The sequence below is a fragment of the Cinclus cinclus genome, chromosome 3 (genome assembly GCF_963662255.1).
Source record: "Cinclus cinclus chromosome 3, bCinCin1.1, whole genome shotgun sequence".
NCBI classification, from domain to species: domain Eukaryota; kingdom Metazoa; phylum Chordata; class Aves; order Passeriformes; family Cinclidae; genus Cinclus; species Cinclus cinclus.
Window position 1 is genome coordinate 65,186,621 of NC_085048.1, and position 14,839 is coordinate 65,201,459.

The window sequence follows — 14,839 nt, forward strand, 5'->3', positions numbered from 1 at the left end:
GCCGCAGCCGTCGAGCGCCTCCAGCGCAACGCCGGCGGCAGGGACGATTCCGCCTGCGGCAGCCTCGGGCCACCACCACCACCTGTTAGCTGCCACCGCCTCCGCCCTGCCGGAGCGCAGCGCGCGGGCCCGGCCGCCCCGGCCCCCGCACGGCGCGGCGGGGCGGGGGGAGCGGCTCCGCCACATCCGGGTGCCGCCGCTCGCAGCGCGCATGAGCGGCCGCGCCGCCGCTGCCGGGCCGGGCGCCGCGGTATCGCCGCCGCCGCTCTTCCTGCCTGGGGCGCTGCGCTCCGCGTTGTCAGGCAAGGGGGAGCGACCGAGAGGCGGGGGAGGCTCCCTCCGCGGCAGGAGGAGGAGGAGGAGGAGGAGGAGGAGGGTGGTTGTGGGGGCGGGTGGCGGCAGGCGCTGGCAGCAGCCTGGAGAAGCCCCACTGGTGACTGGCTGGCAGCACACGCAGCTCTGAGGAGGAGGCGGAGGGTGCTGAGCCGAGCCGAGCCGCGGGGCGGGCGGCTGCTGCTGCCGCTGCTGCGGGGGGAGAGGCTGCGGCGGCGGGAGGGGACCGGCACACGCACACACACACACGCACGCGGACGGTGACAGCGGCGGCTGCCGCGATGTGAGGGGGCTGTGCTGTGCTGTGCGGTGCTGTGCTGTGCGGGGGGCGCGGAGGCTCAGCGGGGAGCAGAGGCGAGGCAGCCCGCACAGCCCCGGCGGCGGGAGGGGCGGCCGGGGCGGGGCCGGCTGTGCCCGGGGCGAGCCGGGTTCCCCGGCGGGCAGGGCGCGGGGCGGCCGCGGGCGGCGAGCGTGGGACCGGCGGTGGCGGCTCTTGGTGGGCTGACCGGCTCCTGTTTGCTTGGCTCCAGTCTCCGTCTCCGAGCCCGCGGGCCCCGATGCGAAGCGCCCCTGCGTTGCCGGACTGACGGCTCGCCGCCCTCCCCGCGGACGAGGAGGAGCGCGGCGCCCCCGAGCGCGGGCCGCCCCTGCACCGCCCTCCCCGGCGGGGGCTCGTCTGCCGCCTGCGGGGCGGGCGGCGCGGCGGTGACGGCGCGGCGGCGGCGAGGCCGGGGGAGCGGGAGCGCCGCCGCCGAGGACCATGAGGAAATTTAACATCAGGAAGGTGCTGGACGGCCTGACGGCGGTCTCTGCCGTCGCCTCGGCGTCGTCCGCCGCGCAGCAGCAGCAGGCGGGTAACCGGGAGACCGAAATCCAGGAGACGCTCCAGTCCGAGCACTTCCAGCTCTGCAAGGTGAATGAATGCTGCAGCCCCGAGCCGGCGGGCGGCCGGGGAAGGGGGCGCGCCGCCGCGGTGGGCGCTGCGGGCTTTGCTCCTCCGTACCGACCTCGCCGAGCCTGCCCGCCGCTCCTGTTTACTTGTTTGGATTGATTATTTCGGGGCCGAAGACGGGAAGAAAGCGGTGGGTGTAGCTGTACGGGTCTTGCTGGATTTCTTCAGTAGTCTTCCTTGGAGAGTTTCGGGGTTTGTCGTCGTCTAGGCTCTTTCACGCGAGTAATACTGGCAGTGTTCACTAGAGCTTCGTAGAAAGAGTTGGATGGATGGGGGAAGGAGTGATACTTAGCTGTAGCACAGATCTGATTATCGCGGCGTTTGAGTAGAAGCCTCTGCTAATGGGCCCGAAGGACAGGGCATCTGTCCCTCTGCATTATTTGGAAATCATTTATCCTGTTCCTTTATGCCTGAAAAAGGCTTTCGATGTTTGGGATGGTTTCACTGCAGTGTGTTGCCAAGTTGGTGATGCTGCTATTGCAAATCCTATCTAGAGCTGAAGTTCCCATTTATTTATTTGCTTGTGTGTGATACAATAACTGCAGTTTGTGTCTGCACACTTCAGAAAATTATGCAGTGAATTAACCACCAGCTGAATCAAGAGGAATAAAAGCTGATTGGAATATCAATACTTATTTTTATCTTTGCAGTGCACCTATGGCCTAGCTTGACATGGATGAGCTTGTTTGTGGATTCTCCTCGGTTTTTTTTGGTTTTTTTTTTTTTGTTTGTTTGTTTGGTTTTTTTTTTTTCCTGGTATTGCAGGCATTTCTGCTGCTCTCAGGAGTTTGTCATGAAGGATGTGGAGAAGAGCAGGGCTGTTGCCAGTTAGACTTTATTCAGTTGTGAAATACAGAGAGTTGTGGGGTATGCCTGCAACTTCAGTGAAGTACAAGGAGTATTTGAGAAGTTTGCTGTGCGTTTATAAGGTCCTGAAATACCTCTGCCTTAAAATAAAGGCTTGGAAATTAGAAAGCTGGCATTTGTATGGCTTAGCATGCATGCATTTGGAGTGGAAGTAAGAGTAGGTGGCACTTGTATTATGTTCTCAGTTCAGATTAATTGCAGCCCGAAAAATTTAATGGAGTCATTGCTTGGTCAATTACCAAATTAGTCTTGGCTAACCAAAAAAGCTAAATGTGCCAATAGCTCCATATTAAGAGAGAATCCCATGGTTGAGGGCTTTTGTTTTTGTTCAATTAGGTATATTTTTGTTTTGTCAATTCTGGGGCTGCCTGTTCTCTTTGAGGGAAGTAGAGGGTGAGAGATAAGTTCTGTCAAGCTCAAGTTGCTATTTTTTTTTTTCTTCACTGAGCTGAGAGAGGTTGCACTATCATGTTGGGTCTGTTAGCTTGAAATTGAAGTGATTCTCAGAAAAGCAAGTCTAGGATTTTGTAATAGCTCTGATGACAAGTCTGGCTTTGTTACCAAACTTGCTAGGAACATCTCAGATTTTAATAGTTTAGCATCTTTGTTAGGGCTGAAAATAAGATTACTGAGGGAATGAGGTAGATGGAGAAATGAAATGGTGAGTTGATACAGAAGAAATGTAACATTCAAATTAAGTTTCAGAAAGTCTGTTACTTGATGCTGGAAGATGAATTAGTAATTACGACTAAAAAAGTCTTTTGTAATTGGTTTGTTTAAGACAGTGATTTTCTCAGGTTTTGATTAAATTGCTTTGTAGTTCCTTTTAACGCTGTGATTAATTTAAATTGTAATACTGTTCTCTAACATACTGTCTTGATTCTGTTTATTTTTGGTATCCTTCTTGACCCATTGTTACTGTGCTGCTCTGAATTGTTAGACTGTACGCCATGGTTTCCCCTACCAACCTTCAGCCTTGGCATTTGATCCGGTTCAGAAAATACTGGCCATTGGGACTCAGACTGGAGCACTAAGGCTGTATCCTTTTGTATTCTGAAGTGGATTTAGTGCACCTCACACAAGTGATGCCTTGATTCAGCTGCTGAAACCATTCAGAAGTCTGGTGGGAACCAGGTATGCAGGAGGGGAGAAAAACAGCAAACTCTCTTTGCTGTTGGTGGGTGGCTTGGCTGTTCTGGTTGTTTTTGTGTCAGTTCAAGTTGAGTCAATGATGTGAGGCATGGCTGCTCAGTTGCCATTACCTCAAGGTAATAGATAAGTTTTGTAGAGGGTTACTAGTGTGCTGACAATTTAGAGCAGCTGACTGCAGATCTAAAGAGAGATGTGGGCTGAGCTCTTTTGTTGTTCTGCTCTGTCCTCTGGGGTTGAAACATTCTGTGCTGCTTGGTGAGATGGTGTTTGGTTGGTTGTTTTTTTTGTAGGGTTTTTAATTGGGCTTTTTGGGGTGGAGGGCTTATTTTTGTTGTGCTTGTTCTTAAGATAAACTTTGTAATTCTCTAGTGACCTGCTACTACTTCTGTTGCCACATGAGGGTTTCAAGTGGGGACAGTAAAAGGTACAGGAATTATATCTTGCTAAACGCCTCCAAGTGACTGAGACAAGCAGAATGAATTTGTGAAGTAAAGCACTAGTAATCCTGCTTCTTTTTGTTCACTAAAAAGTGAACTACCCATATGCTTATAGCCATATGGTACCACAGCCATATGCTACTATCCAAGCCATGTAACAACATATGTGTTTAAACTTTTTATTTTTAAAAGGTGTCCTGTAGATTCTTTAATCCACCCTGCAGCTGCCAGAACTTTTAATTGTCAGCATAAGAGAATGTAATGAATTCTTTGTTGTTCTGAAATTGACTGAATTCTAAACATTATGGGGAAGGCTTATGCCATCTTGCTAGAGAAATTGACTTAATCCTCTTTAAACTGTAGGTAAATTTGACAATTTCTTCTGGTGTTTATATTAGTTTCCAAGTAGACCTTATTTGTTTCTTTCTGATATGCTACCCTCTCTATAAGGTTAATTGCCATAAGAGTGTTGACTTAAAAGTTGAAAAACTAAAACTGAAAAACTAGATTTCTATTATGAACTCTCCAGATTTCTTAGCTTAGAGCATGAGGAATAGGGATGATAATGCAATGTTCTTAATGCCATATTTGAAACTGCACTTAGTTTCATAGATTTTCTTTTTGAAGAGGTTATAGGGTTGACTTAAGATAAAAGTGAACTGTGTGTGGGTGGTGTTAATTACTCTCATATTGCTAGAATAGATGAGAAAGCAAAAAGAGACATAGAACTTGGTTTGGAGGAAGAGATCAAAATGTACCTGTTTAGAGCTTACTCACCTGTAATTTTGGGCAACATGATGTTGCAGTTTGGATAATGATGACTCAACAAAACTTGTTTCTGGGCACTCATCCATGGCTACACATACCTGTGAATTCTTGGAGTGTGAATTGCTTTCCAAATAATTGAGAGAGAGATTGCAAGATTGGGAAGTAAGCATTACTGTGAGAAAATGGCAAAAAATGTGTTTTCTAAAGAAGGGAAGAAGTTTCATGCAGAGGATGAAATGTTACTACTCCTCTAACTTGATGAAGATGAATATGCTTCTTAGTACTTTGATACAGCTCTTGAATCTTGGAAAAGCTGGTTTAAAGCCCTTAGTTGATAGGGCAACCCTGTAACCAAACAACACTGCAGAATTTGCATCTCCTGTGATTATCTTCTCTTTGTGATGGAGAAATGCAGGCAGAAGGAAAAGACTTAGACATATTCCCAATGTAAAAGCAGCCTCTTGCTTTCTGCTGGAGAAGGCTGGGTAAAAGTGAGGCTTGTAAGAAGTGCTTCTTTCATTCTATTGCTCAAAAATAAAGCCAACCCTCAGGATGCTTTGCCCACTAAGGTTTTTATGAATAATGAATTATGTGCAAGGATTCATTAAAGTGGGAGCCGCTTACTCTTTAATGCTGCAAAAGTGTTTTTAATTGAAATGAGGTATGGACTAGAAAGACTGAATGTCAGTAAAGTGTTATTAATTGAAAAATCGTAAAAGTGCAAAGGAAGTCAATCCTCATTTTCTTCTGTGTTCATGTTGTGAGAGTATAGATGTAAAGGAATGATAATGTTTCTTTCATTGCCTACCAGCGAATGGGAGCTGGGTATTAGTGTCTTCTTTGTGCCTTTAAGTATAGGTACATCTTTCTGTGCTCTCTGTTGGCAAGTAAGTAGTCTGAGAAATGGGGAAACAAGTCTGAGTTTTTTTGGAAAGGGTATTAAAGGTAAAGTATTGTTAAATCAAGGAGTGAGAACCTGTTTTAGATTTCATTAGTATGTGAAGAAAATAATGTTACAGTCTTGATTTGGATTTGGGCTATTTATCAGCTAACCTCTTTACAGAAGTTCTCTGTGTTTGGTCAGTCTTCCAACTGTGCATTTTAAATTCCAAGCCAGTATTGGTCAGAACAGGTTAATGTGAGGAGTTTTCTAAATCACACTCTTGTCTCATTCTACTTTATGAGGACTCTGTAACCACTACTGGAAGAACAGAGAGACTTCTTATACTAAATGTTTGTAGTACTGTTAAAATTATTTGTAAAAATAGAACTGAAGCTTTTAATGAAGAAGCAGAATCCGTTGTTACAAAGATACTGCCAGTTCAATGACACTGTCTCTATCTTAATGGATAAATGTACTAAACATCAACACTGTATTTAATTCTCTAGATCTACAAAGTAATTGTAAAAATGGAAGTACCTAAGTTAGAGGTGTCATGTTGCACTAATGGGATTAGAACTAGAATTACTACTCTGTTAACATTTTTTTGCCTCTAGGCTTGATGAGTGGAGTTGGTAACATCATGTGCCAGAGGGGCAACTTTGCCATTCTATGCCCATAAGCAGCAGGTAGTTCCAGATCCTGCAGTTTTAAGAGGGAGAGAAGTCTGTAAAAATACAAGAAAGTGACTGCTTTTAGTGTAAAACTTAAACCTTATGAGTCATGAAAGTTAGTTTGGGGTTATTCATTTGTTTAACTTGAGCAGTATATCCCTGTACTCCTTTTAAAAAGCTTGATTAGTTACTAAGAAACATTTCTAACTCTTATTTAGCTAGGAGATTTAAAACCAAGCTTTTTGGAGGCAGACATATCCTTAATTAGAGAAGCATTTCCCCACCTCAGAAAGAACATTTTTAGCAATTAATAACAAAAGCTCTGTTTTATTCTCAGCTATGAACAACAGCTTAGTTTCTCTGTGGTGTATAAGGAAAAGTTACAGAGTGAGCAGCTTAGTAGAGTAGAAGCCTTGAGCAGCCTGATGTGGCCCTCTTCTTGACACTAGAATCTGTTAAAAGCACTTTAGCTGTTGGATTCTGTTTTCTCTGTTGTAAGGGTAATTGAGGGGTGGGGTAGATGCAAGAGCAGAAGCACTGTGCCATAAAAATCCCAAATTATTTCTTGCAAGCAGTGGCACTCACCTGGACATGCTGGTTCCATTGCTCCTCCGAGTTTGTGGTGCTGGTTACAGGATACTTGTTCCAGCTGTTTGAGGTGTGTGACTCTTGGCTGGTGGCCTGCTTCTTGTGTGGCAATTGTGCCTCAGGCTCTCTCTCCTCTGTGCTGGATTTTTGTGGATGTGATCCCCACAGGGAGCAATTGTTCTCACTATTGATTTCAAGCTACTATGGTCAGTGTAAGCTGCTGATAGCCTGTTTTGTCACTGCAGGTCAGTATCTTTGGTTTTCTCCATACTGGAAGGGATTTAGCTACTGTTTACCAGGATGGCTTTCACCTCTTCATCTGCTGTCGCAATGAGTGAGATATCAGATAGCTAAAAATTCATCTATGCTTTGCTTCTTTTCTGTGCAAACCTGAACCATTACAGTAGGACATATAGTCCTTGGTCTTAAGAAAGTTTTATGCATAATTGGTTGTGGTTTCTTTTCCCAGCAGATACCAAAACCTTCTAATGAGTTAGAGTTTGGTTTATCTACTCAAGGTTTAACTTGGTGTAATCGGTTAGACTTTAGCCTGTGACATCCTGACAGTGCTTAGTGTCATAAGTAATATCCCGCTTCTGTGCTGTTCATTGCTTTTGCTCTTCTACTTAGAAGGCCCTCTGGAAGCCTGAAGTGATTTGAACAGGGGGGTGTGTAAACTCTTAAGAGGCTAGAGAAAGATAAATAAAATAAATATAAAAAGTAATAAACTTTTTCAGGATTTTTATTTTTGCCTTTAGGATGGTGTTTCCTAAGAAGTTTTAAGTCCAGGGCCCTGTACAATTAATAATAATAGATAAGCTTTTTTGTTTGCTTTTATAAGGTAGAATAAACTTCAAAGCTAAAGCAGAAATATTTAAGGGATTCTCCTGGTCCCTGCTGTTTAACTGCTTGATCTTAAACGAGTTTCTTCATTTTTCTGCACTTTTTAATTTCTGTATAGTAAAACTAGGACAGTATATCAAATTAGATGGTTTGTGATAGTCCCCCAAAATGAATACAATATCTACTGGTGTTTCATACCTTAAAAATATGGATTTGCAGCATGAAGTTCACACTCTCTCTTGATAGAGGGAGTTCTAGAAAGGAAGACTGTTTTCACTAGAAATAATTGAGAGTGGAGGGAATATCTGTAGATGTTGTACCTTCCACACAGACCAAATTGTGCCTCTGACTATTCCCAAGCAGAATAGGTTGTTTTATTAGAGTTGAGCTTTTTTGCCTCTTGCAAACTAAGTTCACAAGAAGGAGAAAAATTAGATTGTTCATCATTCCATCATTAAAAATCAAAAGATTCCAGTCGTCCTGAATATCAGTATCTGTAAATTTCCCCACAGTCTTTTCAGCGCTAAGAGATGACTTATGCAAGAAAATGGCTGAAGTTTTAATGTGTTTGAGCTTGTTTTCTGTGATTTCTATTCTCCAACCTTTTTGAGAACTCACTTTTTTTAAAAAAAATCAAAGTAGTTCAAAAGCCTGGGTACATGGTTCCGTGCAGTTCCAGTCAGTCAGTCAGTTTCTGATGAAGTGCTTGTTGCAGCATCTGGATAGTTTTGCCATAGATGTATACTACAAAATTCAAGCAATTTGGTAAATTCTCTGAAGCTCTAACAAAAGACCCTTTCCAAGCTGTGATGTGATTATATGCATTAAAATTACTTCTCCTTTGGATTATTCAGACTTTGCAAGGTAGTCTAATTGATTTTGTTCCTTATGGAAATATCAGCTTGAGATGTTAATGTGTTTTTTTTTCTGTTTGTTTGGTTTTTTTTTTTTTGTTTTTTGGGGTTTTTTTTTTGTTTTTTGGGGTTATTTTTGTTTTTTTTAATTGAAATAGTTCTATACCTGCTCTTTCTTCTTCTCTAGTAGTTCTACACTGGCAGTAGGACAATGGCTGGAGTTGTTTAGCGTATGCAAAGATTTCATTTTTTTAAACAGTATCCAACTGAAGTTGGCACATCTTCAAGTGGGATGCTGGATCAGATAAACCTGGTTGATCCTTTCTGACCTAAATTACTCTGTAATTCAGGTGATTCTGTAGATATACCAAATTTGAACTGAACTACTTTTTTGTGCATGATCAGGGTCTTTTGGCATTCGTGCACTGAATAAAATGGTCTCAACCCTTGTCATTAGTGTTCTGGACTTTGAACAAATATGCCTGGTTTGTGAAGAGTACTTGGGTAAAGCTATTAAAAGTATTGCTGTAGTGTCGTGTCAGTGAGACACTCATTATTTATTATCAAGAAAATATTTATTATCTGCCTTGCTGCTCAGTTCACACAGAATAGTTTAAACAAGAAAACTACTTTGCTTAAAGTAGATGTTAATCTTGTCACATTTCCATTTCTTTTAACACTACTGCATTTCTTGTGGTATTGTCCAGTACTTTGTTCACATGGCTATCGTTATCGCAGTGAAAAATTCCCATCCTCTAAATGAAGAAAATCAGCTACTTTTGGGTATTCTGAAATGAAATAGGGACACAATGGCATGGTGAGGCATGCGTCTCCTAAAAGTACATGGAATTTAAATGACTGAGTCCTACACAGAGAAAGCTCTGACTGAATTCTTTGTAATAAATAGAATGGTGTCTTTTTAAATCTCTCTTTTTACTGGTTGGGGAACTTAGTGTGCTGGTTTTGGCTGGAGTAAACTTAGTTTGCTTCACAGTAGCTGGTATGAGGCTGTGTTTTCGATTTGTGCTGGAAACAGTTGTGATAATGCAAGGATATTTTCCTCACTGCTGAGCAAGGTTTATACGGAACCAATGCCTTCTCTGCGTCTCACCCCACTCTCCCAATGAGCAGGCTGGGTGTGCACAAGTAGTTGGGAGGGGACACAGTCCAGGACAGCTGACCCAAGGGATATTCTATACCATATGGTGTCATGCTCAGGATATAAAGCTGGAAGAAAAAGGAGAAAGGGTGTTTGAAGTGGTGGGTTTAGTCTTCCCAGGTCACTATTACACATGATGGAGCCCTGCTTTCCTGGAGGTGGCTCCTGCCCACCTGAAGGAATTCCTTGTTTTGCCTTGCTTGTGTGTGAGGTGGTTTTTGCTTTTTCCATTAAACATTCTTTATCTCAAACCATGAATTTTCTCTCTTCCAATTTTACTTCCCCATCTAACCAGAGGGAGTGAGCAAGTGTCTGTGGGGAGCCTAGTTGCCAGATGGGGTTAAACTGCAACAATCCTTTATGACATCCAGTGTGCAGCTGAAAGGATTTGGGATAACAGCAGGTTTGACTGGAATGTGCTAGATTGAATTTATAGCTGTAATTGCTGATTAGCCATTAATTGGCAGGTGCTTGTCAGGAGCCTTGCTTGCCTGCCTGTACATTAGTGTCTAGTGCTCATTAATGGCTGTTTTTTGTTCTCAGTGCTGCTGTGCTGCTTTATCACCTCATGGTGCTGTGCCTGGGAACATTGCAATAACAGCAGTGGTGATGTGCTGGGGCTGGCAGGTGGCCAGGGACTCGCTGTGTGTCTGTGCTGCTGGCCTGGGCGGGCTGGGACTGCGGTGTGAGCTCCAGTCAAAGGGACCTGACCCGTGGGTGAGTCCATGTGGGAGCAGGTAGATCTGGAAGCAGCTGTGGCTCTGTCAGTGCAGCGGCAGGAATACCTCTGCAGGGATGGAGCCCAGGGAGAAGCGTGTGCTGCAGAAGGTAGATACTGACACATCAGTGCCTGTGGATAAGTCCATGCTGGAGCACCTGAAAGTGTGTGGCTGTGGATAACCCCACATCAGAGTAGGAATTCCCCTGGAAGCACTGCAGCCATGGGTAAAGCTGCATTAGAGCACATTTATCTCTGAAGGGACTGTGGGTAAGGCCATGCTGTAGCAACTGTGGCCATGAGGACGCAGCAGGTCTTTCATTTGGAGCGTTATTGCATATACTTTAGTTCTATTAATGTAACTTCTAATCGTGATTTATTTTGTTCAAAAATACCTGAGTACAACTGTATTGAAACTCCTACTGTAATTTACAAAAGTCAGTTTTACAATGAAAAGTTCCCTCTAGGTATTCTACTGACAGAGCAGAAACTTAATGGATATAGCCTTGCAGCTTCGGACTTGCTGGGTGAGACTGGGGAAGGAAATATTTGGAAAGTTTGAAAGGTTTGTAAGGCTGCAGGTTACTGTAGCACTAGCATAGTTTGTTTCCTTGTATCACTTTGCTATTTGTGAAACTGAAGTGGTATATGGATTGTGTGATCTGATGAGGTTAGGCTAAATTCTAATAGGGAATTGGATGGCTGGGGCCCAGCTTAGGCTTTCAGACTTGTAGTACCCTGACATGAGCAGTCTTACTAAAGTCATTTCTGGAAGAGTAGAAGCACCTTAAGATTTGAGATGTGATAAAGAAAGCATGAAGGTACGAGTCAAGGTTGCAAACACTTCTAACAAAACTTTGACAGAAATTTTGTGACTGCATTAGACTTCTAAGTGTTCTGGTCCCTTTGTTGTACAAAGGTTTAAAAAGGCTAAGATAAGTGTTCTTACACAATAAGGTGACTAAAAGTTGGCTTATCTATGTAGAACCTCAGTGAAAAGCAGAATAAAGCTTGAAAATTATTGCATTTAATGTGAAGATAACTAGAACTGCAGGACATTTTGGGAACAGTTCACTTTGCCCTTGATCTTAGCTATCCGGTAATGGTTTTACATTTTGAGAAATATTGGAGTTCCTAACAGTTTTGTGAGAGGTAGTACTGCGGTAGGTCTTTAATCTGCTGGGGCTTCCTTTTTCCTCTTGCTGCTCTCAGTGTGCCTATCTTAAAATGTACCATCAAACTGATCATAGGATTTTTGAAAAATTGTGTTTCTTGATCCTGCAAAGCTAATCTCATTAAGTAGACAAGACTGCTTTCCCAGAGATGTAATTCTTTGACATGTAGTAATTTGTTTGCCAGCCTGTTGAATGGGTTTGTGTTGCTTTTGATGCAAAACTGCACTGCTTACCCAGTGCCTGTGTGCTGTCTGCCAGCAGCTTTTGGAGTTCCCTTATTTTGCTGACCCATAAGTTTCAGTTGTGGTGTTGTAGTTGGTACTTGAATGCCAGTCAAATGTAGCCTCGTACTATTAATGATAACTTAGTGACCCCATTCATGTCAACACTTCTATCATAGGCACTTGGTAATTGTACAGCTTTACATGTTTATCAAAGGAAGCACTAAGTTACCAGTGCTGTTTACTTTCAGTGCAAATATAGGTGGAAGTCGAATGACATGATTTAGATCTCTGTCAGTGATATTTGTGTCACTGAATTTAGGCACATTAAAATAATGAAGGTCTTGGAAAAAGCTGAAACAGAAGTATTTCAGTAGTGAGGGCTGGTAGAGTGGTATGATGCCTTATTTATTAAATTTCTAAAACATGTAGCAGTTCTGTCAGCCTCTGGGGACTCATACTGAATCCTGATTACTTGTGATTTTTACAATGCATTTATGAAATTGCTTCTTCTGTGGCTGTTATTTAGTTCCGGCACATTGATGTTCAGTTTAAGACTGACACAAATGAGAACCATTTTGTTTTCCACTTGAAAAATCTCTCAAGAAATGCTAAAACTGGCTTTGTGTTGAGATCTGCACAACTGAATGACATCCTTGGTCTGTGTACTACTTATTTTAACTTAATCACTTTATGTAATGATTCAGTGTATTTTGAATCCATAAGCTTTGCTTAAAAAAATCTAGTAATTGATAGTGTTTGTATTGAGGCAACTATATAAATTGCTAAGTTAAGATTGATTTTAATACTGTATTTGTAATTTTTTTTTAATGTCAGGAGTAGGTTCTGCACAGTCTTCTGTGCATAGTCTTAGTATTCTTAATACTAAGATTAAGTAGTCTAATCTTACATTTTTTACTTCAAAGATTTAAGATTTTTTTTTCAAAATACTTAGAGGCTTTTCTTTGCTTTGAATTCTATTTCAAGTGCCAAGAATAGTGAAAGTAGGCGAAACTAGAAATGTGTGTCTGCAAGTACAGAAAACAAAGTGCTTTTAAGGAGTGCTAGGTTCACAGAATGGGTAAAGTTGGATGTGACCATGGAGGTCATTTAGTGCATCCCCTTTACTCAAAAGCACCCTGCTAGAGCACATGACTCAATGTTGTGTCCAGATGGCTTTGTTAAAACATAAACCCAGAAGTTTTTGTAATAATAATGATGCAGATCTTGCAATACTTGGAAAAGGGCAGTCCGAAGTGTTGCAGTTTGCCAAATCAATTCTTTGATTGCTGTTTTACCCAGAGAAGTTTACAGCTTAATGCAAATAATGCAAGGCTACTTTATTTGCCAGTTTTGCTAAATGTCTGGGATTTTGTTTAGTAAACACTTTAAAAAGGTAGTAACAAAACCTGATTTATGTTAAGGAAACCTGAACCTTAATTTTCCTCTAGAATTGACATAACAGCAGTGGCACTGCTTCCATGTTCACAGTAAGTCTTTAGCCTGTCCCATTCAAACAACACAGTGCTCTTATAAGGTGTGCTGGTGGAGAGTGGAGATAGGTTCTCCACCAAGAAGGCTATGGATCAAACTTGCCCTTTTCTGAGGTATCTCTCACAAATTCTCCAATAATTAATTGTCATTTCCTGCTTTATATTCTGTGTAAACTCCACAGGAGTTTTAACTTTGGAACTTTGTAAGCCAGGGAGCTAAAGAGAGAGTGTGGATCCAAAGGAAGCAATACGTTTGTAGTTCTGCTTAGTGAGCTATTATTTTATTTTGTGTGATTCACATTATTTAGGCGGGGTTTGTATTTTGTAGCCTCTTGAAGCTGCTGCCTGGCTTGTATTCTGTATGTGTGCAAGTAACCTTATTAGATTTTTGCTTCACCTCGTAATGATAAATGTAACACTTCAAGAGGAGCCAACTAATGCAGCCAGTGTCCAATGTTTTTGTTATCTGTTTCTACTGTAAGCACTCCCTCTTTCCCAACTAGTAACAATGATGTGTAGTCAGTAGCAGCAGATGGACAAAAGTTATTTGCATTTTCCAGCTTGCTCATTAGGGAAAAAGATGGAATGCTGATTATTTTTTTTTGTGATCGCTTAATGTTCAATTGATAGTACTAGCATGCTTTAATTTTTTAGCATATGGTCTATCCAGTCATACTACCTTGTTTAAAAGAGCACATGTTCATCTTCACAGCTGAAAAATATTCTTAACTGGACTTTGTAATGTTGATGTTAGAGGTACAGTTACTAAGCCTTAGTGATGCTTATTAATATGGAGAATGGACTGCAAACAATAACTTGCCTGGCATTCCCTTTTATATGTGTTCCAAATCTGGGTAGTAAACTGATGCAGTTAAGATTACCTCCACAGCCACCCCTATATGGCATATAAAAGGGGAAGTCACATGCACACACACATCCAAAAGAACAAAAAAAACCAAAACCAAACAAACAAAAAAACCCCAACAACAACAAACAAACAAAAAACCCTATAAGCTGGCATGGTGAATATTTCCTCATTCTTTAAAATAATAAGGTGGGAAGTAGAGCCTTTTAGAAATCCTAGTGAGTTACTAACAGGGAAGGAGAGAAATCAGGTAGCCTTCGTGTCAAACGCAATGTTAGGAATTTCTTGTTAGTAATGTCTCCATGTTTTCATAAGAACTGTTGGTCAAAGGAAATGAAAGTTCAAGTAACAGCCACTGACAAAGAATACTACAATTTTCTTAGAATTTTTTGTTCTTCTCTATCTTTAATTAAAACAAACAAACAAACAAACCCTAAAAAGGGTATAGGACCAAGATTTTTCAATTTCCCCAGTGTAACTGGCTGCCTCGGATGTGACTATTATACCTATTTTCTTAGAGAAAACATGGAAGCATTGTGAATATAAGTCTCAATTACGTTAACAGTCAAAGGGTTAGTGTAAAAAAAAAAAAAGAGAGCATTTGATTTATGCATATTTTAGAGGATAGGCATCATAAGTTAACTTTTATAGTAGTGTTTCTTACCTGAGTAGCAAAGGACAAAAACTCCTTTTGAAATCTGGCAGTTTAAAATATTTTTTTCCCTTCTGAATACTCTGCCAATAATTTTCAGATCAAATAAATGGTGTTCTGGTTAAAAAAAAAAAAAAAAAAACAAGTAGGGAGGAAATGGCGTTTTCCAAATGAACTTTATTGACTTCTGATGATCTGTTCTTTCTGT

The 14,839-nt window shown here is 41.9% G+C and overlaps 1 protein-coding gene across 3 annotated transcripts in view; it reads left to right on the forward strand.

Annotated features, from left to right (window-relative positions):
* Positions 1 to 480: 480 nt before the first annotated feature.
* STXBP5 (syntaxin binding protein 5) overlaps positions 481 to 14,839 on the forward strand; it is a 103,913-nt gene continuing 89,554 nt past the window's right edge. Inside the window, exons 1-3 of one of the 3 annotated variants that reach the window (XM_062490132.1) lie at positions 481 to 616; positions 864 to 1,246; positions 3,093 to 3,190. In XM_062490132.1, coding sequence (XP_062346116.1) covers positions 1,094 to 1,246; positions 3,093 to 3,190 — 251 coding nt within the window. In that variant the 5' untranslated portion in view covers positions 481 to 616; positions 864 to 1,093. The remainder of the gene's footprint in view (positions 617 to 863; positions 1,247 to 3,092; positions 3,191 to 14,839) is intronic. The other 2 variants (XM_062490133.1, XM_062490134.1) reach the window with 2 other exon arrangements.